This window comes from Lynx canadensis, chromosome B3 (assembly GCF_007474595.2).
Source record: "Lynx canadensis isolate LIC74 chromosome B3, mLynCan4.pri.v2, whole genome shotgun sequence".
Classification (NCBI taxonomy): domain Eukaryota; kingdom Metazoa; phylum Chordata; class Mammalia; order Carnivora; family Felidae; genus Lynx; species Lynx canadensis.
In genome coordinates this window covers 205,108-231,528 of record NC_044308.2, presented here as the reverse complement: position 1 = coordinate 231,528, position 26,421 = coordinate 205,108, and the positions used below count along the sequence as shown (strand labels likewise).

The 26,421-nt window shown below is 47.3% G+C and overlaps 1 protein-coding gene across 2 annotated transcripts in view; it reads left to right on the top strand.

Annotated features, from left to right (window-relative positions):
* Nucleotides 1–3,371: 3,371 nt before the first annotated feature.
* Nucleotides 3,372–26,421, top strand: part of IREB2 (iron responsive element binding protein 2) — a 48,419-nt gene continuing 25,369 nt past the window's right edge. The window contains exons 1-8 of one of the 2 annotated variants that reach the window (XM_030317187.1): nt 3,372–3,500; nt 4,726–4,815; nt 17,858–18,023; nt 19,797–19,934; nt 20,862–21,080; nt 24,124–24,193; nt 24,632–24,815; nt 25,534–25,673. In XM_030317187.1, the coding sequence (XP_030173047.1) occupies nt 3,482–3,500; nt 4,726–4,815; nt 17,858–18,023; nt 19,797–19,934; nt 20,862–21,080; nt 24,124–24,193; nt 24,632–24,815; nt 25,534–25,673 (1,026 nt within the window). In that variant the 5' untranslated portion in view covers nt 3,372–3,481. The remainder of the gene's footprint in view (nt 3,501–4,725; nt 4,816–17,857; nt 18,024–19,796; nt 19,935–20,861; nt 21,081–24,123; nt 24,194–24,631; nt 24,816–25,533; nt 25,674–26,421) is intronic. The other variant, XR_003969239.1, reaches the window with a different exon arrangement.

The following is a 26,421-nucleotide window of genomic DNA, read 5'->3' as shown; positions in this document are numbered from 1 at the left end:
GTAGCAAGAAATAACACGGATAAGGCATGTGCCCTCGTGGAGGGTATAGGCTAGTGCTATGTGGCGGACACTGGGGGTTCCCAGTCTTACAGTTATTCCTCTTCTTCCTTGCTAATGAAACTCCAATTCTGTCCAAAAAGCAGTGTGTGAGGGAGAAAAAGCAACGAACATTACTACGGATTGGGAGAAAATATTTTCAAACCACATGTCTGACAAAAGACCACATTTTGACTTTACATTTAGAATGTATAAAGAACTCTCAAAAGTCAATAGAAAAAAAAAAGAAAAAAATCACTCTACTTACAAAGTGGGCAAAAGACATGAACAGACATTTCACCAAAGAGGATACAGAGATGTCAAATAAGCACATGAAAAGGTATTCAGTTTCACTAGACCTTAGGGCAATACCGATTAAAGGCACGTGAGCTATCACTTCACACCTATCAGAATGGCTAAAATAAAAAATAGCGACATCACCAAACACTGGCAAGAATGTAGAAGTGGATCACTCATATGTTGCTGGTAGGAATGTAAAATGGTACAGTCACTTCAGGAAAGTTTGGCAGTTTCTTTAAACACAAAATATGCAATTACAACTCCACAGTTGTATTCTTAGGCATTTATTACAGAGAAATAGAAATGTACGTTTATACAAAAACTTGCACGTAGGTGCTCACGGCAGCTTTATTCATAATAGCCCCAATGGGAGACAGCCCAAATGTTTCTCAACGAGGGATGGATAAATTGTGGAACAGTCGTACGAGGGAATACTACTCAGCGATAAAAAGGAACAAGTTAATGATACAACAACCTGGATGGACCTCTAGGGAATGATGCTGAGTGGAAGAAAAAAAAAAAGCCTAGGGTGCCTGGGTGGCTCAGTTGGTTGAGCATCCAACTCTTGATTTCCGCTCAGGTCATGATCTCACAGTTCGTGAGTTCAAGCCCTTCGTCGGGCTCTGCACCGACAGCATGGAGGCTGCTTGGGATTCTCTGTTTCCTTCTTTGTCTCTGCCCCTCCCCCGTTTGCATTGTCTCTCTCTCAAATAAATACACTTAAAAAAAAAAGTCAATCCCAAAAGGTTATATACAGTACGGTTCCATTAGTATAACATTCTTGAAATGTCAAAATTATAGAAATGGAGAACAGATTCGTGGTTGAGCAGGGGCTCAGGAATGACGGAGTGCAGCCTAGATGGAAAATGGGTGTGATTCTAACGTTTATTTATTTTTGAGACAGAGAGAGACAGAGCATGAACAGGGGAGGGGCAGAGAGAGAGGGAGACACAGAATCTGAAACAGGCTCCAGGCTCTGTCAGCACAGAGCCCGACGCGGGGTTCGAACTCACGGACGTGAGATCATGACCTGAGCCGAAGTCGGATGCTTAACCGACCGAGCCACCCAGGCGCCCCTATGATTCTAAAAGGGCAACAAGAGAGATCCTTGGAAGCATTCTGTATCTTCAGTATGGCCATGGTCATACAAGTCTACACAGGTGATAAAATCACGTACACCTGGCAAAGGAGTGGACGATGTAAGACTGCTGAGATCTGAATGAGGCCAAAGGAATGTATCAATGTCAATTTCCTATTTTGATTTTGTACTGTTACATTGGGGAAGACTGGGTGAAGACTATGCGGGTCTCTATTACTTCTTACAACTGCATTTAAATCTACAATTATCACAAAGGTTTTAAATGGGTGAATTGAATCTCAATAATTTTTTTTTTTTTTTTTTTTTAAGAAAGGCAGTGTGTCCAGCCACAAACACATGGTGATTGATCTAAGTTAGTCTTCTCAGCAAGACATTCAGAAAATGGGAGTGTGTTCTGGTTGTTTACCATGGTGGAGGCACACTTTTGGCATTAATGAATGTTAGATTACCTGCGCTCCACAGGACAGAATTGCACAAGAATCAGACAACCTCCCCCACTGAACACACTCCCCAGATGTTTAGGATGGGTCACACACACACACACACAAATAATAACACATTTGCTACAATTATCTGAGCCTAAAAGTTAACCCCATTTACAAATAAAAGTAATTTGGGTATAGTTTTAATGTACACTGAATTATTGCACTGACAGAGAAGCGATTCTGCCTAAATCAGCTCCCTGAAAAAGGGTATGAACAATAGGTATGAGATACCAACCAGATCATGAAGGACTAAGTTAAACATGTAGACTTGTTCCTCCATTTGAACTGAGTCCAAGTCCTGAGGCACTTGGCGGGCTGGATAATGTTGGGTAAGTTACTTAACTCTGAGTTTATCATCATGAAAAGGGAGATTACAATAGCACTCATGTCCTGGGTTCTTTTTGAGAAGATTGTCACAGTCATCCAGACAGGAAACGTTCAAATCTAGCCCCCAGTGGTAGCAGGGGAGTATGGTTGGAGAGGTGAATAAACTCATGGCCAGGTCTTGGGTCATGGATCAAAGGTACAGAGGTCAAGGATGACAGGCGGGTTTCTGGCTTGGGCAACTGGGTGGATGGTGGTACGTTTAGTGAGACAGGCAGTACAAAACAATAGTGGGTTTTAGGGGGAAATGAGGAGTTTAGTTTTGGAGATTTTGTCTGGGGTGTCTGTGGACGAGTCCAGTAGGTACTAGTATACACACCTCTGGGCTTAGGGGTTGTGTTTGGGTTAGAGGTGGACTGGGAAGCATCAGCATGGAAGGGAAACGGTGAGGTAGGTCAGGGAGCTCAGAGAAGGGGCGCAAGAGCAGGGCCCTGGGGTCTGTTTATTCCCCGCGTTCAGTAGCTGGGCAGAGAAAGGGCACCCCTCAGGACAGGAAGGCTGGAGAACCGAGGTCAGCACGTGCAGCCACGCGACCTGGACCCGGCAGTTCCGGGGGTGGGGGCCGTAGCGGGGTGGGGAGGGGGGCGAGGGAGGCAGGACGAGCCCATGCAGCCCTTTCCGGGGCCCTGGCTGCCACAGGCTGGTACGGCGGCCGAGGGGGCCAAGAGCCCGAGGAGCGGAGGCGGAGGGACGCAGGGAGAGACCTCGCTCCGCAGTCGGCCGGGCCGGGGCTCCTGGAAGGCGCGCGGGCTCCACCTGAGCGCCCAGGTGAAGCCAGGCCAGTGTGCAGGGCAAGGCGGCTTTCCTGCGCCTGGTGTCCCGGGGTTTCCCGGGATTCCCCACGGGAACCCGCATGCCGCTCGACCCCACAAGCCCAGTAGGACACCCGAGGCGGCCACAACCCTGTAACTCTAGCTCCGGGGCCAGGAGAAACGCCTTCCGGGAGCCCCGCCCCCTTGTCTTTCTTTGTTTCCTCGTCCGAAGATCTCGCGACAGTTGGGCGGCAAATCCCGCGAGCGCTGGCCGGCCCGGCGCTGCGGCTCTCGCGGTGTTTGCGCGAGACTGCCCCTTTCCTGCTCCCCCGCCGGCCCGCCCGCCTTTCCTCCTCTCCCCGCCCGGTCCTCCCCCGCCTTCCCCCGCGGGCCCCCTCCCCGCAGGGATACTATGGTCTCCGGCGATGGACGCCCCAGCTGCAGGTCAGTTTCCGCCCGCGGCCGCGCTTCCCCGCTCCGCTCGCCCGGGCCTGGCCGGCGGGCCGCGCGCCCCGGGCCCGCTGCCTTCGCCCCGGCCGGCCGGCCTGCGCGGGGCCCGCCGCTTGCCCGAGGCCGCTGCTCGGCGGCTCCGGGGTCGGGAGGGGCCGCCTGCCTTCCGGCCGCCCCCGTCCGCGGTAGCCGGGGTGGGGGCGGGGTCTCCCTGCCGGGGGCTCGCGCCTCCGCGGGTGGACCCCGCCGCTCGGCTGAGCCCCTCCCTGTGCCGCGGGCTCCGGCCCGGAGTGGTGGTGGGGGGAGGGGGAAGCGGTCAAGCCGGGCTCCGGTCGGCCGGTCCCGGAGCACCCACTGCGGCGCGGGGTTCCCCCCCCCCCACAACCCCCCGTCTTCGTCCTCCACGGGGGAGGACGCGCTCCCGCTCCCACAGTGGGCCGGGGTGCTAACGCCGAGGGTCCTGCCCACCCACCGCGATGAGTCTGCACAAAAGATCCGCAGGCTCTGCTCCCGGGAAACGCTGCGAGCTGGAACGCTCCGCGGAGACCCCCGGGTCTCTGACTTCTTGGTTCGCTTCCTCTCTTTTAGGGGGAAATCTGTTGTTCGTTTGTACTTTGGGTCTGCAGACCTGGCAGGGTCTTACCGGACAAGTTTTTGTTTTCGTGTGGTTTTGATTTATCCATGTTGCCCAACACTCTGTAAAAATCTCTTTCGATTATTGAAAACAAAAAACAAAAACCAAAAAAACCCCAACGCTTGTCATTGTGGCGTTCTCAGAGTGTTTCTATCTGTACTTAGCATTTTTCAGGACAGGGCCCTCCCCCAAACAAACGCCTGTACATCATTTAAATCATTCTTATTTCTTCTCTCTGGGTAGGTATTCTTTGTTGCCACCTTTCAGGGAGTTCGTTACTTCAGCTGTTTTTATGTGATAAGAATCATGCTTTGAACTTTGTTGTCCAATACAGTGGACCCTAGCTGTGGCGTGATTATTTAGGTTGAAATTAATAAAATTAAGTTTTAAAATTCATTCCTCCATGGCTATGGCTGCATTTCAGGTAGCCCATGTGGCTGATTGGCTCCCTTATTGGACACTGCAATATGGAACGTTTCCACCATTGCAGAAGATTTTAATGGACAAAGCTGGTTTCTGTTTGTTTTCACTTTGTATTAAGGTACTTAGTAGCTGTGGTTTCATGAAACTATAATTTTTTTTCAGGATATGCCTTTGAGTACCTTATCGAAACATTAAATGACAGCTCATGTAAGAAGTTCTTCAATGTACCTAGACTTGGAGGCACCAAGTATGGTAATGTTGCTTAAATTTTCGGGGTGGGGGGGAGGGATTTAGTTTTCCAATAATAAAACTGCATTTGTTAAGCTCAGCTGAAGAAATTTTAAATTTACTTCCACCATGTTGTAACAGGTAAGCCTACACATACCTGTAACATTTTAAATCTCCTGTTGGGACTTTTGTTTGAGGGAGGGTATAAGTCCATACCTTAACTTCTCATTTAAAAATGTAAGTTCATTTAGCAGTGGGTTTTTTTTCCGCAGAGAACTATTTAAAAAAAAAAAACACAAAACCCTGGACTGATGATATTCTATACCTATCATACCCATGCTTTAGTTTTTCACGTGAACAGTGCCCACCATTACTTTACCTGCTGTACTTGAATCGGAACCGTCAACAGGGCCCGCTGATGTGAGTTGTTCTCCAGGGCATGGCTTGCCCTGGCCTGTGCACCAGCACCGTTGCCAGACCTTTGCAGGTGCCTGACCACGGTCAAACCCTTCACTGAGAGCTCAGAAGACTGAATTTGCCTCAACCCTAGGGTATCTGATGGAAGTCTTGACTCTATGGACAATTGAAAACTGAACCAGCCAATGAAGAAAGACCTGTTTGGAATAGTGTTTTTTGTTTGTTTGGATTTTTTCAGTGAAAAACTACTGAAAAGATAAATGCGAAATCTATTGCAGTGCATTTTGGAGGAGCTTTTCTTTTAATCTTTTCTTCTTATAGTCTTTAAGAAGATTGCTTTTGTGATTTTTCCTGTAGATTTTGATGTGTCTAAATATTGTAGACTGCCACTGGCAGTTTTTCGTGTACATCATGAGAATATTTCAATTTTTGGAGAAGAAACCCTGTCTTAGAACCAGGTTGCCTTTTAAAAATAAAAGGTTCTCCAAAATGGGAGCAGTACCCTTACCTTACATCTTTGGGTGCGGTGGTTTGTATTAGGAGAGGCTGGTGGTTTTCTTAGTGTCGTATGTCTTTAATTCACATTTCTTTTATTCTTCATGTGATGGTGAATTTGTAAATCTTGAATAGGGAACAGCTAACAGTGCTTATGTGTAAGAAAGATCTTCTATTCCCTTTACTTTCAAATATCTAGTGATTCTGGCCTAGAAGTTTCTTAACCCATATTTTTATAGCTTAATGATTGAAAGAACATATGTGCGGATATTTTAAAAATTAAGTATGAATTCTCTCTGTGGATAATTTGTGGGAATGTGCCCATTTGAAAACGGCCTGTATTTCCAAAATGCAGACAAACATAGGGAACTATCAAAAATAACTAAAATGTTTTGAAAGAGAATGCTTAATAACACAAAAGCTAAATTTCTCTCTGGAAGATAAGTTTTCGTGGCCATCCGGATAACTGAGTTCCAGAACACCGAGGTGTTTATAACCATGAAAAAAAATAATAAAACACTGTAAATACAAATGCCTTCAAACAGAAATTTGGTTTTTATTTCCATGGGATTAAAGCTCTGTTTATTCATGGAGTGGTATAGGAAAGGTTTATTAATAATTAGTACCTTCTTAGTCCTCACTTGGGGGAATAAAATCGGAAAAGAAGTGACTTGGGAAGAGAGGAGTCGCTTCAGTGGAGGGTTGTTTTGCTTGTTTATCATCAGAACAAAGAGTCTTTGTTGCACTTCTGGAGGGACCATGTTGGATGGCCTTCCAGAGATGTGCTTAGGGGACCCCGCTTTGTAGTCACGGGGTTTGGGACCATGGTCTTCTCTGCTCCTGTCCCTCATTCTGATGCCTGCCAGGTGGAGCATGACAGCTGTAATGACTTAACTCTTGCGAGCCCCTCTCCTGATCTCCCTGCGTGCTGTGTCAGGAATGCCTGCGTCGAGCTGAGAACCTGCTGTACAGTGACTTCAGCAAACAGGTGGTTTCTCCCGTGTAACAGGAACTCGAGATTTGGGCAGACGGGGACCTTATGGCACCAGTGCCAGCAAGGATCCAGGCTTCTTTTTTTTTCTGTTTTGCCTTCGTTGTTTTGGTCACAAAGAGCCGCTGCACCTCCAGACATTGTCCATGTCCTCGGCAGCTTGAAGGGCAGCAGAGGGAGAAAAGCCCTCTGCTTTTGCCTGTATCTCCTTGGCCAGGTCGGTGGCCCCTGTCCACTTCGGGGAGGCTGAAGGTCAGAATAGGTGGCTTTCCAGCTTTTACAGTAGATGCGGCAAGGGAGAAAGGGTTGAAGTGGTTGGGGAGTGAGCCAGCCTGGATTCTTCCTTACTCCGTCTGTCTTTCCATAGAGCACAACATAAATGACTTCACTTCTGTGGGGTTTTTTTTGTTTTATTGCCGTTTGATCTTTTTGCTTCCCAGGTTTATACTCATGTGTCTTTATGGAAGTGGACACATCCTGCACATTGATTTCACTTCGATCTTCTATAAGTTCCTTGGCAAATCGCCTTTTTAGTGATCGGGAGCTGCCTCTCAGGCGCTCCGATGCACAGACTACAGCCTTCGAGATTTTGAGTAACTCTGTACATAGATCTCTGGATGTTTCCAAGGAGGGGAGAAATCACTGTTCCCTGGGACAGTCGGACTGCTTTCTGAAGGAACTAGGACTTGAGTTAATACTGAACAGACGGGTCATGCAGGACAGTCAGCACATAGGGAGTGAGAACGGTCAGCATTAGTAGAACAAACGGAAGGGGAAGTGTTGAGGAAGGGGGAGGACAGTGCAAAGACTGGCCTGGCGGTGGTGAGCGTTTCAGAGCGGCTGTCGCTGAGCACGGGGTGTTCGGCTGGAGTAGAGCCCCGGGCCCCTTCTTTATTTCAGGCCAGCTCATTCGCCCTCTTTCCCTTCCTGACTGCTTCACTACCGTCCTGTAGTAGAGCCGAGGCTTACTTTTCCACATCCTAACCTAGCCTCTGAAAAAGCCTATTTTTTAGGAGAGTTTTTATTGTTTATGAGAAATTAGACTGGGTATGAGAAACGCAAGAAGGCAACACTTCAGGCAGTGCAGAAACTGTCATTTTAACCTGTGGGTACAGATACATGTAAATGTGCCACTTTTAAGAGAAATACGGGTGTGTGGTTTCGTAACCTCTTTTTGTTTGTTTACTTGCTGTATCATGAGCATCTTTCCATGCCTTGGAATACGAGTATCCCTTGCTATCTGATCCTCTGGTTTCTGAGTCTGGGAGCGTGAGTTCAGGTAGCAAGGATACCTATACTCTTCAGCAGCCTCGGCGGCTGCACCGTACTGCCTGTGTGAATGCCAAATAGTTCGGTGAGCTTCTCCCAGCTCTTCCCTATTTAAATAAAGCTGCTGTGTGTGTGTGTGTGTGTGTGTGTGTGTGTGTGTGAGGAGAGATACTTAAATTTTGACGTAAGCTTGTCATTAGCTTCATTGGTTTGAAAGCGTGCCATTCCCTCCACCTTCATCAGCATTTTTCTTTTTCACTGTGTACTGCGTGTTCCAGGCTTACCCTTGATTTAAGGAACAAAAACTCAAGGAAAGATGCGGTTTCCACACATCCAAAGACGAAGGAAGAAAGCCGTCAGTCCTCATGGGAACCAGGATTTCTAAAGCCAGAGGCTGTTCTTGTCACTTGAAGGCTGCCAGTCTTTTTATCTGTGTTTCTTTTTGAATGTCTACTACCCTCTAGTCGTCTGTCTCTGTAGCCCACTTACTCATTTCATGTGATGCCCACTGTAGCCGCTGCTGGTCGTTACATTATGATTGTTTTACCAGCCAGTTAAGACTGTACCGTGGCTGACTTTTTCCGCCTATGGTTTTAACCTAGTTTGGCTGGCTTGTCACAGGTCTGTCTGTTGCTGGAGTAGTTCTCTTGCTAGAAGGGACACAAGTCCGTGTTTTCTGATCTTGTGTCTGCACTGGACTCTGGAAAGGGCTGTGAGTTGGCTTAGCAGCAAAATAGTTTGCTTGTAAAGTTTACACACGGTGCAGAACTTTCTGAGGGTTACTTTTACCTAACGTGACTTTTGTTATGACTTTTGTACCGACTGTTGTTCAGGTACAGCTGCATATTCACTCCCCCTCCACATTTTGTCCAAGGGCCTGTTGATTTTAACTTTGCTTTCGTTGACGTTTTGTGTTCTAGATTTGGCCTTTTGGGTGGCACAGAACAGACCCCTGCTACCTCAAGCGAAGAAAGATTTATCGTAATAGTGCAGAGCTCCCTGGCCGGTGAAAGGTGGCTGTATCTGAAGAAAATGCACATGGGCCAGAATTGAGGAAGTTCTTTATTTTTCCTCTCAGGGCTTCAGATTTCTGCCCCCCTCAAATCTTCTGCCCCCCCCCCTGCTTCATTGCAACCCAGCGTCCTTTGCCCGCTAACTTTAGATGTGGCCCCAAATGGCAGCCTCAGTCTCTAGGTTAGCTCTTAACACCGTTTGGGTCACTCTGTGTCCTGATTGCAAATCCTGGGACAGGGACATCATTGTCCTAGGGTATTTTTTTCTCCTCAGGCTGTAGGTCACTGACCTGTCCGGCCCTGGCTCTCGCTCGCGCGCGGCAGCCAGGGAGGTCCTGGGACACAGAGGGCCGTCTGCACCACGGGTGGGCGGTTTGCACAGTGTCACAGAGCGTGTCTGTTGGGTTAGCAGCTGGTGCCGGGTTGTGTGCCTGCCAGGGGTGCCTGAGGACAGTGCACGTGTGTGCGCTTTCCTCCATAGTAGGTGCTGCTTTTCTTATTTTCTCCACCTTGTCAGTTAGTGGGCGAAAATAGTCTTGAAGAAGCAGGAATCTTCTCTCTGCCTTCTTAAATTTCATTCATGGCAGTAGTGTGCGCGTGCGTTTTAAAGGTCACACTTCTTTATTGGAAATCTGTCCCGCCTAGTACTAGTTAGAGACAGAAACGATACCTTGACTCTAATCAGAGACAGATAGGACTTAATCCTGTTGCCAGATCTGAGGGGGTTACAAGACTTCGTAGAACTGGTCCAGGCCTCTGGCCTTGACCAGGGTTTTTAGGTCCACCCCCTAGCTACTCCAGTGGGTTCTCCCCCCTTAGCCCTCTTTCTCAGTCTGGACTGCAGTCTAAAGTACTGGGGCCTGGCTGGCTCAGCGAATAGAGCGTGTGACTCTTTTAAAGTTTATTTGCTTATTCAGAGAGAGAGAGAGAGAGAATCCCTCTGTCAGCGCAGAGCCTGACACGGGTCTCGATCCTGTGAATCATGAGATCACGACCTGAGCCGAGATCACGAGTTGGACGCTTACCCGACTGAGCCCCCCAGGCGCCCCAGGCATGTGACTCTTGTTCTCAGGGTTGTGAGTTTGAGCTCCATGTTGGTACCCAGAGCTTGCTTTACATACATACATACATACATACATACGTAAATAAATGTTATGTATATATATATATATTGTGTATACATATATATATATATATATATATATATATATATATATATATTTATCAGGCAGAGGAGTAGAGTCTGGCCAGGAAACACAGTCCTGCCAGAAGGTGTTAAGGACTGGAAAGGATCTAAAATTTACCCTCCTTTCAAGTGAACAAGTTAGCCTGACGTACTTTCATAGATGCTGACGGAAGACACGAGACTCTCAGAGACAACGGGTGGCTTATTACCCACAGCAAAGCGAGATCCATAGCACCAGCATGCAGGCCCCCGTTCTTACAGGTGACCCTGAAGAGGGCCAGGTGATGCGCGCACGCGGAATGGTGGTGTTACAAAAAGGGAGCTCGGACTTAGGGAACCCAGGTCTGTTGTAATGGAGAGTAGGCGTGCCTGCCCTTTGCTCCAGAAGGAGGCGCTGTCTGTCTTCCAGGGCTATTCACTGTTTCACTGTTGTTTAAAGAATAGTCTGGAACTATTACTGCATGTGCTCGAGAGTCATGCTGAAATGTGAGGCGGGAGACACAGAGGAGCGGGATGGTGTTGAACTAGTCGGGGGGAGTTTCAGGAGGGAGGGATGAGTAGCCCTGTTGAGTGTTGCTGAGAGGGGCTGTTTTGTCGGCGTTTGAGGATAGGAATCGGATTGGCGTGGGCTGAACAGTGTGTGGAAGTCTAGACAAGTGGACGTTGGGAATCTAAGTGACTCTCAGAAAGCTTCACTGAGAGTTTGAAGAAGGAAGTACTTGGAGGCCGTGTGTGTGTGTGTGACCTGGAGCTAGAGGCTGTTCATTGGAAGAACCCGAAAGAAAGGGCCAGATCGCAGGCGAAGGAGACAGGGTGACGGACGACTCAGGGTGCTGAGGTGTGCCCACAGGGACGGGAGGCAGAGCTCCTCCAGAGAGGTTGGCACTTAGTGGGAGCTGCGCAGCCGTCTTCTTGGGGCAGGAATAACCCCGAGGTGGCCGTGCGTGGTGGGTGTAGCGGGACGGGTTGCGGTGGGGTGTGGGGCTGGGTCTTGGACGAGGAGAGTGGACGACGTGCGGATTATCGGGGAGGTCGGGGAGACAGGCACGAGAGACGCGGCAGAACCTCTGGGTGAACAGGGAGGACCCAGCCGAGGCTGCAGCACGTATTCACGCTGCTTCCAGTTTATCCCGTTACTGTGGGTTTCTTTTTCTCTCCCTCCTTCGCATGTCACCGCCATTAAAACCCCATCGAGCCGTTTGACACCCCCTGGAATGGGTATTCCATAAAAAATAGATGAAGGACCTTCGTACGTTGCTGGAACGTACAGTGGTGCAGCCCCTTTGGAAAACCGCTTGGCAGTTTCTTAAAATGTTAAACATACATTTACCATATGACCGAGCAATTCTATTCTTAGGAATCTTCTCAAGAGAAAAAACAGTTATCCACACAAAGATCTGCAAATGATCCGAGTGGCGTTATTCACGATGGCTAAAAATTGCAAACGACGTAACTGTCCTTCAGTGCGTGAACGGATGGATAAAATTTGGCATGTACACCTTGAATACTCTTCAGCAGTTAAAAGAAATTGTCTCCAGATACGTGCTACTGCGTGGACGCGCTCGGGGAGCACGCTCAGTGAAGGAAGCGGACACCCTAAGAGACCTGATTGTATGATTCTGTCAGTATGAAATGAGCCAGAGACAACAGAGCTAGAGACAGAAGTGGCTGTGTGGTTTCCTGAGGTGGGAGAGGAGAGGACAGGGACTGCCAATGGGTGGGAGGGGCGGATGGAGTGATGAAATGTTCTAGAACAGGTGCTGATTGTACAACTCAGTAAATCTAGGATTGAATTGTGTGCTTGGAGAGGGTGATTTTCACGATGGGCAAAATATGCCTCAGTAACATTTTTTTTTTTAAGTTTATTTTGAGAGAGTGTGAGCAGGGGAGGGGCCGAGGGGAGAAAGAGAGAATCCCAAACAGCCTGCGCTGTCAGCGCAGAGCCCCATACGGGGCTCGAACTCACAAACTCTGAGATCATGACCTGAGGCGAGATCAAGCGTAGGACGCTCAACCGTCTGGACGAACCACCCAGGCGCCCCAACGGTGATGTTATTTTTGAAACAGAAAGAAGAGTTCTTAGGAAAGTGGTGTGGGGTTCGCTGCCCGAAGGACACGTTGGTATTTTGGCGGCCGCTAGGATGAAAGAACGAAGGGGCGAGTGAGTGGGGGTCTGGGAAGCGAGTAGGGCCTGAAGTGCGAAGGTGAGGGGGTCCGTGGGTGGGCGGCGCGGGGGACAGAGAAGGTGAAGTTCCACCGTGTTGCAGAACCGCCCGGGTGAGTGGGGATCGGAAAGGCCCTGAGGTGCGCGGACTTTAAAAGATGGTTTGGTCGGAGCAGGAGTGTGCGCGTGGAGGGCGTAGGGAGAAAGGGAAGGAGACCCTGGGGGCCTTCCTGAACTTTGCACCTGCTTCAGAGGGGGTGTGGGGTTAACTAGAGCGTCTGCACCCGGGTCTCCACACCAGCTAGGCTACCCGCTGTGGCTGTGGCTGTGGCTCTGGCTCTGGGCTGTCTACCTAGAGGCTCGCTTTGAGGATTGAACGAGATGACGTAGGCAGAGCGCCTCAACCTCTCCTTGGTGGGTCCTAAATAAGTAACTGCATGTGACATTGTGAGAGTAGTTGAGGAAGAGAATTGTAGGACCTTTTACTGCCTAACAGCCCGAAAGCGTTGTGCCTAAAGGACAACGTGTGTAAACACGCGTCAACCTCTCCTGGCTCCTGTGGGTCAGGACCTGAGGGTGGCTCGGTTGAATGGTTGCGGCCGGGGCCTCTCAGGAGGTTGGGGCCGGAGGGTTTGCCCCCGGGGCAGTGCAGCCCCACTCGCTGGCCCCGGGCCTCTCCTCGCTGCCGGGATTGCCCTCGGAACGGGCTTTGGCTTCCCCCCGGGTGAGTCCGGGAGAGCAAGGCCGAGGCTGGAGCGCTTTCGTAGGTGGCCTTTGAAGTCCGTGCTGTCGCCTCCGCCACGCTCTGCCGCTCGCACAACAGCCGGTCTCCGGTGTGGAAGGTGGCGCGACAGTGGATGCCGGCAGGGGTGGCGGGGGGGGGAGATCCTAGTACCGTCTTGGGGACCAGCTGGAAGTGAGGCCGGGGAGAAATGAGCAGTTGTTTCTGTCGGAGGGACGGGTCGGATGCGTCTGTCTTTCTCACAGTCGGCCGCTGGTACTTACCACAGATTCGGGCAGATTTGCAAGTTAGTGCTTGTTAGTGACAATTGGCCAGTTGATGTTTGTGACTCCTTTTGTTTTTAAAGCACTCTTATTTGACAGCTGCTTTTAAATTTAATGTTAACGTTCAAATGATGAACGATGAATCAAAAACCTGGAGGTCGCTAAGATTATGACTAAACAGTAGCCCCTTGCGCCGCCCTCCATTTCTGCTTTGCAGAGATCTTTCGTTCCCATGGTTATTTCTTACGATGATCTCCTCCGCGTTACTAAATCGCCTTGCTTATATAGCTGTTTTCTTTTCTTTTTTTTCTAAAGTTTTTTTTTTTTTTTTAAGTAATTTCTACACCCGACGTGGGGCTCAAACTCCCAAGCGTGCGATCGAGAGTCACTCTACCAACTGAGCCACCAGGTGCCCCTGTTTTTTGATTTTCCAGTTTTAGACTTCACTAACTTTCTGTTGGCACTTTTCTTTCCATATATCCCATGTACTTCTTAGTTATTACAGTTACAATTTTTGGCCAAGTCTGAGTCCACACTTAGGTTATCACGGCTGTAAATGTTCCGGCCAGGCCACGTAGCAGGTGATGACTGAGTCTTGTCTCTTGCGACTTTGTATTTTTTCCTGGAAGTAATGATGGTCTTTTTTTGTTCACTGAGTTTTCTGAGTCTTTGTCAGTAATTCCTCTCCACAACTTCCAGAAGAACTCTACCCTCTACCCTACCCTTAGGTGGTCTGGCAATTAATTTTTCCCCTTCTCTCTCTCTTGTTTTTTAAATTTTTTATTATATTTTTTTTTATTTTTGAGAGAGAGAGAAAGCATGAGCAGGGTAGGTAGGGACAGAGAGACAGAGAGACACAGAATCTGAAACAGGCACGGAGCCTGATGTGGGGCTCAAGCCCACAAACTGCGAGATCATGGTCTGAGCTGAAGTCGGACACTTCACCGACTGAACCACCCACTCCCCAGTTTTCCCCTCCTCTTGGCAGCGTCCCCCCCGCCCCCCGGCCTTGCTCTTTGCCCCACGGACACTGACCGCAAGTCAAGTGACTTGCACGGCCACAGCCTGGCCTGGAAGGGTCCCCATTCTTACCTGTTGCTACAGACCCACGTCCCGGACTGTGTGCTTTTGCGTTCCCCTGGGGAGGACGGCGTCTGCCGCCTGCACACTTGATTGAGGGCTGGCCTGCGCAGAGAGCTCTAGGTCGGAGACCATCCTCACTGGGAGCTCGGAAAGCTCTGTCCTCTGAGCCCCTGCACGCCTGCTGCCCCTGGGAAGGCCCGGGCTGCCTGCGGCCCAGTGCTCACCTTGCCCCTCCTCTGGGTCTGTCCATCGTCCCTGCGCTGTCTTCGTAAATGTGTTCGGTTCTGCTTCTCTTTTTGTTTGTTCATAATTTTATCTCTTTATTATTATCTCAGTGGGTTTCAAGGGAAATGGAGATACTTCGCTGGAGTTTGTCATATGTTGTTACAAATGTGATTAAATGCTTTCTATGAAGATCTTCAAACAAAAATATTCCTGATACTGTTTTTCCAGAATAATTAGCCGTATCCAAGACTGATCTTGTGTATTTGCTTTTGTGATGTTTCCCTTCTCATTATTTCCAAATGTTCTAATAGAAAATTTTCTCCCCTGCAGTTCCTCTTGATTTGGGGGACTTTGTTCTGTTTCTGACTGAGGTAGGATGAGAACTAACATTTCTCCAGAACTACTCTTTGTTGTAGGGTTGAGGGCTGCACGTGAGCCTGATGCCCACATCTCTGTTAGGTGTCTGGTGTTCTCTTGTCAGGCAGAACACGAATCCGCTCAAGTCCCTGTCCTCAGGTCAGACCTATAGTAAGAGCGGATACTGGCTCTCAGTCTTGTGTTTCTGGCTGTGTGGCCCTTGTCTCTTCCCTTACAACTTCTTTATCTCTAACTTGTGGAGTTAAAATCTCAATCCTAAAAGTAGGGAGAAAACAGTAACCCAGTATGTATTTGTCAGCTCCCTATTGACATTTTGCCGATCTTTTGTTTAAAATATTTCACTATTGTGTAACCTATATCTCTGACCTTTGAAAAGGACCTTAAAAGGTAATACTCTCAGTAGGGTTCCTGGGTGACTCAGTTGGTTAAACGTCTGACGTCAGCTTAGGTCATGATCTCATGATTCATGAGTTCGAGCCCCATGTCAGCCTCTATGTGGACAGCTCAGAGCCTGGAGCCTGCTTCGGATTCTGTGTCTCCCTCTCTCTCTATTCCTCCCCTGCTCACACTGCATCTCTCTCTCTCTCAAAAATAAATATTAATTTTTTTTAAATAACACTCAGCGCCTTCATTATACCTAACAAAATTAACAGAAATTTCTTAATATGACGTAAAACCTCGTCCGTATTCAGGTTTTCCTGATTATCTCAAAAATAAACTTCTACAGTTGATTTGTTCACATGGTGTCCAAATCGGAGCCACATATAGCATTTGGTTATTACATCTCTTAAATCTCCTTTGGTCTATAATTTTCCTCTTTCCTTTTTCCACGCCATCTTTATGTGGAAGAAACCATGTTTGTTCCTCTGTAGAAGGGACTGCGTTCTGGATTTGGCTGATGGCTTCTCCATGGTTTCACTTCACTTTGGCGCCACCGCTGTGTCTCCCGTTGACTGGAAGTGAGGGCTGGCTGGCTGATTGGATCAGGCTTGTGTACGTATGCATTTTTGCGAGAACCCTTGTCACTTGGGGCTTGTGTTTTCTCATCAGGAGGCAGGTGATGTCTCTCTCTAACGTCCTGCTTTCAGTGATGCTAAGCAGTCATAGTTGACATCCACTTGCTTGGTCCCTTGTGAGTTCCGCTCACATATCCCCGAGCCCCGGAGCCTTGTCCAGATTGCTCGTTAGGCGTTGTCGAAGTCTGTCACTCCCCTTCTGTTTTATTAGCTTTACTTCTGCCTGGAGGGACTTGGTCTTCATGAACTATTTGGTTACTTGAAATCAGGAAGGACGAGCTTAATGAGTGATTTTCTCCCTTTTGTGAGTTTTCAGGGTAATGACTTCTCTAGCAGCTTGCATGGCTGAAGAGTCATTATGAACTAAGGGCTGTTTTTGTATTTGATGCAGTTTCTGTCATTGTTCATTTTGATTATCAAACTGACTCATCAGTTTCCTTTGCTTCCTTTGGTTCTGACACAGGACGTCCTGGGCCCGCGTTGTCCGTGCCCTTTCCCAAACGTGGGACTGACCGTTTCTCCAAGGAACTCGGGTGTCTTCTTCTAGTTGGGAAAATAGCATTTAGTATACAGCAGGCTGAATGGTTGGGGGGTGCATTACTATGGATCATCGTTGTTGGGGGCATTTGCACTGAGCAGAGCTAGGAAATACATATTTTTCTAGAAAGAGAAAAAGATGAGTTTATATCTGTGATTCCAATTGAAATGTAAGGTTTTTTTTTTTTTTTTTAACTTAGCTACTCTGATTTTATACTTCTGTATCATTACTCTTGAAAATTTTGGTTTCTAACCATAGTAACAAAAGTACTTTCTACATTATTTTTTTTTTTTAAAAAAAATTTTTTTTTCAACGTTTATTTATTTTTGGGACAGAGAGAGACAGAGCATGAACGGGGGAGGGGCAGAGAGAGAGGGAGACACAGCATCGGAAACAGGCTCCAGGCTCTGAGCCATCAGCCCAGAGCCCGACGCGGGGCTCAAACTCACGGACCGCGAGATCGTGACCTGGCTGAAGTCGGACGCTTAACCGACTGCGCCAGGCGCCCCTACATTATTTTTTTAAATGTGTATTTATTTTGAGAGCGAGAGAGAGAATCTCAAGCAGGTTCCACACTGTCAGCACAGAGCCTGCCCTGGGGCTCAAGAACTGTGAGATCACAACCTGAGTCAAGATAAGAGTCAGAGGGGCGCCTGGGTGGCTCAGTCAGTTAAGCGTCTGACTTCAGCTCAGGTCACGATCTCGCGGTCCGTGAGTTCGAGCCCCGCGTCGGGCTCTGGGCTGATGGCTCAGAGCCTGGAGCCTGCTTCCGATTCTGTGTCTCCCTCTCTCTCTGCCCCCCCCCCGTTCATGCTCTGTCTCTCTCTGTCTCAAAAATAAATAAACGTTAAAAAAAAATTAAAAAAAAAAAGTCAGATACTTAACCAACTGAGCCACCCTGGTGCCCCTCAATGGGAATTTTTAAAAATTTGTTAAAGACTTTTACACAGTTTAGGGATGTTTTAATTATTGTATTTAATTCTGATTTTCTGTGCTTTTCAGTTTTTCTTGGTCTTCCCTGAATATTAGATACTTGTCTGGCTCGTGTACCCAAATCAGTGCAACTCTTGTATGAAGAGTTTCTTCAGAACCTTGGCTTACATATAGGAAAGTTGAATTTATAGAAAGCCTGGTATTAACGTGAACAGTGTTTTCCTCCGTGTTTACTCAGTTTTTTTAATTGAGAAAACAGCGCATCCCTGTCTTTTACTTTTTGCTGTTGTGATTTTTACAGTACGTAGGTAAGACTGTTCCCTTGTTAATAGTGATCTTCTCTCCTGAATCAGATGTCCTGCCTTACTCAATACGGGTCCTGTTGGAAGCTGCTGTGCGGAACTGTGACGGCTTTCTGATGAAAGAACAGGATGTCATGAACATCTTAGACTGGAAAACCAAACAACGCAATGTTGAAGTGCCCTTTTTCCCAGCCCGTGTTCTTCTTCAAGATTTTACGTGAGTGGTAGAGCATTTCCTTTTTATTTATTTAAAAAGTATTTATTTAGGGGCGCCTGGGTGGCGCAGTCGGTTAAGCGTCCGACTTCAGCCAGGTCACGATCTCGCGGTCCGGGAGTTCGAGCCCCGCGTCAGGCTCTGGGCTGATGGCTCAGAGCCTGGAGCCTGTTTCCGATTCTGTGTCTCCCTCTCTCTCTGCCCCTCCCCGTTCATGCTCTGTCTCTCTGTCTGAAAAATAAATAAACGTTGAAAAAAAATTAAAAAAAAAAAAAATAAAAAGTATTTATTTAAAGGGAGAGAGAGAGCATGCACTGGGAGGGGGGTTGGAGGGGGAGAGAGAGACAGAGAATCCCAAGCAGATTCTGAGCTGACAGTGCAGAGCCTGATATGGGGCTCGAGCCCATGAACCATGAGATCAGGATGTGAGCTGAAATCAAGAGTTGGACGCTCAACCGACTGAGCCATCCAGGCCTTCTGAACATTTCCTTCTTAAAATTCAAACTCCGTGATGGTTGGCTCTGCAGTTTTTAATTCTGAAGATCAGTCTATAAATTTAAAGAATTGTCTTTTCTAAACTAAATAAATTCATTAAAAAGTAGGCACTTGTTTCTTACACACTCTGTCGAAAAACTCTTTTTGCTGAACTGCCTGCTTGTCTTTAGCTAGTGAGTGGCTTGTCAGACTTTGCACATCCAGAGACTGATTGCCCAGCAGCCACACCTGTCCCTTTCCAGGTCTCTTCTGTCACAGGAAATGCCCTATAGCCTCCATGCATGTAGGGCAGAGATCCAGGGGTTGACCTTGACCCCTCTCTTCCCACTGTGTGTAATCCACGCTGTCCACAAGTTCCACGGACTCTACCTTTCAGACGTGTCCTCTTACCATTTCCACCACTATCCTGGTCCTGGCCCCGTTCTCTCTTACCTGGACTACAGCTGTTACAGTCTCTAGCCTGTGTCCCTGCTTGCACACTTCCGAGTCGGTAGTTGTCTTTGCACAGCATATTGTGATTTAATTAAAAATGTTAACTAGGGTCGCGTCATGCCCCCATATACTAGTGGGTTTCCGTCACACTTAGAATTCAAGCGAAAACGTTTGACCCCGGCTTGAAAGACTTTGTGATCTGGGTGTCCAGGGATTAGTAATTGGAAGAGTTAACCTTCAACTGAGTTTCAAGGGAGGTATAGAAGTTAGCTAGATAATTAAGAACATCTCCTTCACCCCCACCCAAGTCTGGTTCGTGTGCCACTGCTTCGTACCCTCTGTTTGCTGCCGTATTAGTCCTTGTGTTACTGTTGTGCGGACTCCTGAGAGGAGGCGCTGTCTCTGACCAGCCTGTGTCATTGGTGTCTGGCACACTGAAGGCATGTGGTGAATGCTTGTTGTGTGGTCAGCCGGAGATACGTATGTCTCGTGGAGAGCTTTGGAGTAGTAGACAGGCACTGAGAGGAAGGGCATGGGGCCAGGGCGAAGGGAGGGAGCGGGGTGTCAGAATTTAAGACAGAATTCCGTAGACAGTTCTCGAAATTGCCTTATGTCTCTAAAAATCATGTCTCGTTATTTTTGGTGTGTCTGCCCCCAAGCACTCAAGTTCTCAGGTAATGTTTAATTCTCGTTAAACAGGATACGTCTAACTTTGGGTAACAAGTACACGATCTAACACGAATGCAAACCAGAAAGGGATACTTTCAAATGTAAAAGTGAATAGATGTGTATTATTTGAGCATATGAAAGAAGAGCGTGAGCCATAATTTTCATTTCTTTACTTTGTAGTGGAATACCAGCAATGGTGGACTTTGCTGCTATGAGGGAGGCAGTGAAAGTTCTTGGAGGCGACCCTAAGAAAGTCCACCCTGCCCGTCCAACAGATCTCACAGTTGACCATTCTTTACAGATTGACTTCAATAAATGGTAAGAGCAGATACTTGTGCAGACAGCCGTGCGAGTTAATCGACAGCCAGCCCGGTGGGGCTGTGTGGTGAGACGAAGGGGAGTAGAGACAGTTAAGCCTGAGTACGGGGCGCGAGGTAGTATCCACTCATGTATGAAAGGAAAAGCTGGTGAAGTGTACGTACTGGTGAATTTTTTTAACTCAGTCTGAATTTCAAATGATACTCATGTTTGTAGAATTCTGCCATTTTTGATAGAAACGTTTGAGCCTAGAACCTGCTTTGTGGAGTGCCCATCTGAATTCATCTTCATTTTCTTTGTTTTTTAACCTACTTGGCCTTCGAGAGAGAATCTAAAGATGTGAACCATGAATGTCTTTAGGTAATTGGTGATTAAAATCACAGAGCTTGCTAAAACTCTGTTTCCTTCCCCTGAAATACATATGTTCTGTGTGAAAGGTCCCTGTGACCAAGGTCAAACTGGAGAAGACCTGATTGTGTTGCGATGTGCTGGCTTTTGCTTTCTCACCCCCTGGAACCTGGTAGCGAGACGGGATTGTCCCAGCCCCTGAGTGCTCTCGCCCTTGAGATTAGCACTGTGGCTCTGTGTGCTCTTGAGTTAATAGATGGGAAAAGGACCTAGTTAGGTGTTTGCTAGAAGCTCGATTATTACGGAAGTGTGTGAAATGATTTTATTGGGCATGCAGAGTTGTGCTGTCATCTCCGTAAACTTAAATGACCTATTTGAGTTTTTTGTTTTGTTTTATTTTATTATTATTATATTTTTGCAATCTGAGATTTGCTTTTGAAAGCTGAATTAAATGCTGTATTAACATTGAACAACATTTAGTTAATTCCACATACCATTGCCAAACTGTGTGCGTTTTGAAAAGCTACATTTGTGTCACTTTCCGATGGTTTTATTCTGTTTCCTCTTTTGGAATGCTAGTGCAATACAGAATGCTCCAAATCCTGGAGGTGGTGAGCCGCAGAAAGCAGGAAAGCTCTCTCCACTCAAAGCGCAGCCTAAGAAGGCTCCCTGCAGAGGCCAGACCGCCTGCCGAGGATCCTGTGATTCTGGAGAACCAGGCCGGAGCTCAGGAAAATTTTCTTCGCAGATTGAGAACACACCCATCCTATGTCCTTTTCATTTGCAACCAGTGCCTGAGTATGGGATTTTCTAAACATACTGATCCGAGCCAGGTTATGTTTTAGTTAAGGAAATCTCACCAGTCTCCTTCCCTTCTGTCCCTGTTATGTAGCCTCACTTCCATACGTGTGTTTCCTGTTGTGCTGAGAGAAGCAAAGTTAATTAAAATGGTAGTCTCTGAAGACCAGTACCTACTTCTCCTTAGGAAGAACAGAACCTTTTGAAGGTTTTTCTGTAATATATTTAATTTTGTGAGTAATGTAGGCAGAAAGAATGGGATTCATCTTAAACTTTGAATTCTTATTTTAGTGAATTTGTACCATTCGTGGTGCTCACTATACGTTCATGTTTCTTTTGTGAATTCCCTATTTATAGTTTCAGACTTCTTGCTTTTTCCAATCGCATAAAGAGCTCAGTGTAAGATATTATGATTGTTGGATTACAAACTTAATGAGCCTTCTGAGGTAAATAATCGCCTATATGGTGCCATGGGAAGTAGTGGACCTGCCCAGGAAAGAATTCTGTTCTTAGGAGTTGATAAAATTTCCTAATAGGTAATTTTTTAAAAAACTGTACCTCAGTTTTTATATGCTATGAAATTTTCAAAGTTTAACTCTTACTTTTAAGAGTTGTTTACCCCATTGTCAAGAGACTGTCAAAATTTTTTTAATTTATGGGGCACCTGGGTAGCTCAGTTGGTTAAGTGTCTGACTCTTGATCTCAGCTCAGGTCTTCATCTCAGGGTCGTGAGTTCAAGCTCTGCGTTGGGCTCCGCACTGGGCTTGAAGCCTACTTGAAAAAAAATTTTTTTTTTTTTTAGTTTAGTTAAAAAAATGACATACTTTTTCAAATTTTAAAAATTTTAACACATTTAAGATTTAGAATAGCTAAGAAAATATCCACACATACTTTATCCTAAGCACCACTAATACGTTAAATTGGATCTTTCAAATTCTTGGTAGTTGTACAAGTTGGCGCTCAATATTTAATGAGGCCTCCAGTCAATAGTGACCTCTTCCTTGCTAAGAATTCAGGATGATCTGTGGGTCCTTTGCCATCAGGTTATGACGTTTTATGTAATCAGTCCTTGTTCCTGCTACCTAGTTGTCCTGATGGTGAGATACAGGTTGACTTTTGAGATTAACATCTTCTTACACAGAAATCAGTTTCCTGAAAAGGAAGACTTCCTGATTCAAACACCATTGATTTTTTTGGACTGCCTTTTTGTAATTGGCACAGTACAAAGTGCTGAGATGGTCTGTTTTAATTAAAAATCCAATCTGTTGTAACATTTCCCCTCAATTTTGAGTCCAGATTATACAGCATTCGGATGGGCTGACTGTGGTCCTGGCCGTATGAACATAGTGGCTCTTCTGTGCACGTCGGTGTCCCAGGGAGGTGTTTCTCACAGGCCCAGCCAGAGAGCTGAGAGTGTACACTTGGCCCTTGAAACTGCCGCCTAACTCGAAGTCCGGCTCTGAGCTAACGAGGGGGGTGCTCTGGAGCCTTGCTCGCTGTGGGAACTGAGCTGTGCCCTGAGCCCTGAGAAGAAGCACATAGACATGCACTGTGGCTTCGAGTGACCATGTAGCAACATGACCTTTGTTTTGTTTTACTTTTTGTTTACTTTTATTAATTTAAAATGTTTATTTTGAGAGACTGTGGGCAGAGGAGAGTCAGAGAGAGAGAGAATCCTGAGCAGGCTCCGCAGTGTCAGCACAGAGCCCAGCGCAGAGCTCGATCTCATGAACTGCAAGACCGTGACCTGAGCCGAGATCAAGAGTCGAACGCTGAACGGACTGAGCCACCAGGCGCCTGTCTGTTTTTTTTGGTTTTAATGTTTACTCATTTTTTTATTAAAAATTTTTTTTAAAGTTTGTTTATTTTTGAGAGAGACAGAGTGTGAGCAGGGAGGGGGCAGAGAGGAGGGATACACAGAATCCGAAGCAGGCTCCAGGCTCTGAGCTGCCAGCACAGAGCCCGACGTGGGGTTCGAACCCATGAACCATGAGATCATGACCTGAGCCGCAGTTGGACACCCAACTGACTGAGCCACTCAGGAGCCCTGTTTCTTTTTGTGTTGTTTTTTAAGTTGACAAACAACTGTAATTTTCTGGACCCTGGAGAACGTGTATAATTTAAGTCGTATTGATACTCTAGTTAACAATCGCCAGCTGGCAGGTGAAGTACCTTAACACTGCTAGAAATCATTTAAAAAAAATTTTTTTTTTTTTAATGTTTATTTCTGAGAGAGGCAGAGACAGAATGTGAGTAGGTTAGGGGCAGAGAGAGAGGGAGACACAGAAGCAGAAGCAGGCCCCAGGCTCTGAGCTGTCAGCACAGAGCCTGACGCGGGGCTCAAGCCCACGAACCGTGAGATCATGACCTGAGCGGAAGTCGGACGCTCAACCGACTGAGCCGCCCAGGCGCCCCTAGAGATCATTTTTAAATGTCCGTTAGATAAAAATAGCTTTCTAAAAGTGGCACAGTGTTTACTGTTTGGAGGTGGATTGTTTTTTATCTCTTAGTTTAAATAATTCACGTAAGATACGTTTATAGTCCATATACTTCTACATAAGATAGAACTTTCCAATTTGGGTGAGTTGAATACAAGGTTTTTGCTGAAAGTTTCTTAGGCGCGAAGTGGCGTCGCACCGTGGTCACCGCTGTGCCACACTAGTCCACGCCGCCCGGCCGTGCTGGCACCGGGGCCCAGCGGGGGGAAGGGAAGTGCACGTGCTGGGTGCAGGCCACACCACTGCCCTCCCTCTTCCTGCTGAGGGGAATCCAGCAAAGGTTGCTCTGTTCTTTTTGATACGTTGAGCCAGCTCACACAGTGAGTCAGTACGGTTCGGGACACTGGGATGGAATAGCTTTCTGGTGTGGTGTTTAAAACAGAACTTCTGTGTTGCGAGAAAGCAGCTGATTCTGAGAAGTCTCTCTGGTAAATTGCTGTTCCAGGAGTTTTTAAGGTGTGTGTGCTCGTGAGAATGAATTCTTAGAAACAAGGTAAGTCTTCTGTGTAATACATACGTGTAATGCTGGCTTTTCTTCCTTTTAGACCCGAAACAGTGTTAAAAAACCAAGAAGTAGAATTTGGCAGAAATCGAGAGAGGCTTCAATTTTTCAAGGTACACATGATTTGAGGAAATTTTTATATTTAAATTTATAAAATAGTGATGAGTACGGTGTTTATGTCCTTTAGTAGTTCTTAAATGCTTTGTAGCAGTGGATCCCTTTTCCTCCTTCAAATAAGATCTTGTTGGAAACCCCAGTGTAGAAAACAAGATGAAAACTAAGTGACTGTAATTCACTGTGGTTCCTAGGACACAGAAAACTACCATTTATCTGGACTTACTAGATCATTTTTCTTTGACCTAATTTTGATTTAATAATCTGCAAAATGAATATGTTTAGGGTTAGTATTTGCATATTGTTTTACGTGATGCTATCAACTTTGACCATATTGAACGTCGGTAAAGTATTTTTTGTGTCAATGTTGCATTTTGATTGTGAGCACAAGGTGATGTACTAACGCTTGGATTTTTTAAAATGCAAACATAATATAGTGGAGTTCAAGAGTTTTTAAGAATGTGGCTGTAATCCCTCCCGGAACTGGGATGGCTCATCAAGTTAACTTAGAGTATTTGTCAAGAGTGGTTTTCGAAGAAAAAGACCTCCTCTTCCCGGACAGCGTCGTCGGCACAGACTCTCATATAACCATGGTGAATGGATTGGGGATTCTGGGGTGGGGTAAGTAGATGACTAAATATTTAATTTGGGGGTGGGGGGAGATGATTCAGGAACACTGCAAAAGAGCATACGTAGCAGGTCGGCGGGCTCTGTGGCCTCTTCGAGGCTGTTCTTCATCTGTCAGAGCAACAAAAACGAGTGTTAGCCTTTGCGGACAGTGTGGCGTCAGGGAGGGTTTATGAACACGGTGTGCGGCGCGGCCGGGCACTGCTGTTGTGGAGCAGCCGTGGTGGAGCGTTGTCTGTGAAGGCGATGCGGCCTAGGCCTGTGCTCTAGGCCCGTGTGACTGCTCCCGGCCGTTCGTGCACGCGTGTCTTGCACACGAGTGTTTACTGCCCAGCGTGGGCTGTGCTTTTACTGGACGCCTCGTGGCTTTGCCCAGGCTGTCCCTCTGGCAGGGCGCATGCCTCCTTGCCGGGTCGAGAAGTCTTTGTCATTGGACGGAGCCTCTTGAGGTTGGCGGTTCTGGGTTCCGTTCATATCTGTGCCTTGAGCCTAGCGCGGGTACTTAGCGTGATAAAGACTGTTTACTGAATTAATAGGAAGGTGAGCACCAATTTTTTTCAACCACGTGAGTGGAGTCATTCCTTAGGACTTGGGTCCCCGTGCACAGTAAGAGCGAGTGTGGTCAGACCAGCTCCTCAAGCACTCAGAGCGCTCGGTGCCCAGAGAACCACAGTTGAACTGTGCCGCGCTAACGTTGTCTTTGTCACTTCAGGGGTCGGAGGCATCGAGACAGAAGCAGTTATGCTTGGCCTGCCCGTTTCTCTTACGTTACCGGAGGTGGTGGGATGTGAGCTAACTGGCTCGTCAAACCCTTTTGTTACGTCCATAGATGTTGTTCTTGGCATCACGAAGGTAATTGTGGCACCTGTGTGACTCAGTGGGCGTGAAGCACAGGGACCCCTCGAGAGCAGGGTTGCAGTTGCTGCCCCATCCTCAGGGCTCTGGCCTCCCTGGCCGTGGCCTCGCAGCTGTCCTCACAATCACGGCAGCGGTCGGGAACCCTCGCTTTGTCTAGGGTGTTGGACCATCGTTCACGTGACACGTGACTCGCGGGTTCCTCATTACAAGCCTGTGGCGTCGGTCCTAGGACTGTCCCCATTTCCATTCTGAGAAAATGGACATACCCTTGGGCTCAGTGACTCGCGGAAGGGACACTGGGCCGAGCAGTGGGAGGTGGAGCAAGGCCCCTACCAGGCCGGCCAGGCCCTCGGCCCTGGGCTCTCAGCCATGTTGCCTCAGTAAGCGCTTGTTGCCTCTGGATTAGAAAATCGTATTTAGGAAAATAATTGCATCTCCTTGAATGCTGCTTTTAAAAATTTTATTTATTTCTTAATGGTTGAGAGAGAGTGACAGAGCGCACGTGTGTGAGCGGGGAAGGGGCAGGGAGAGAGGCATACGGAGACTCCCAAGTAGGCTCTGTGCTGACATCAGAGAGCCCAGTGCAGGGCTTGAACTCATGAACTGTGAGATCATCACCTGTGCTGCAGTAGGACGCCCAACCGACTGAGCCACCCAGGTGCCCCCCGCATCTCTTTTAATACTTGAATGAATCATTTGCCCTTGAGAAACTATTCTACTGGATCATACGGACTGTAGAAGT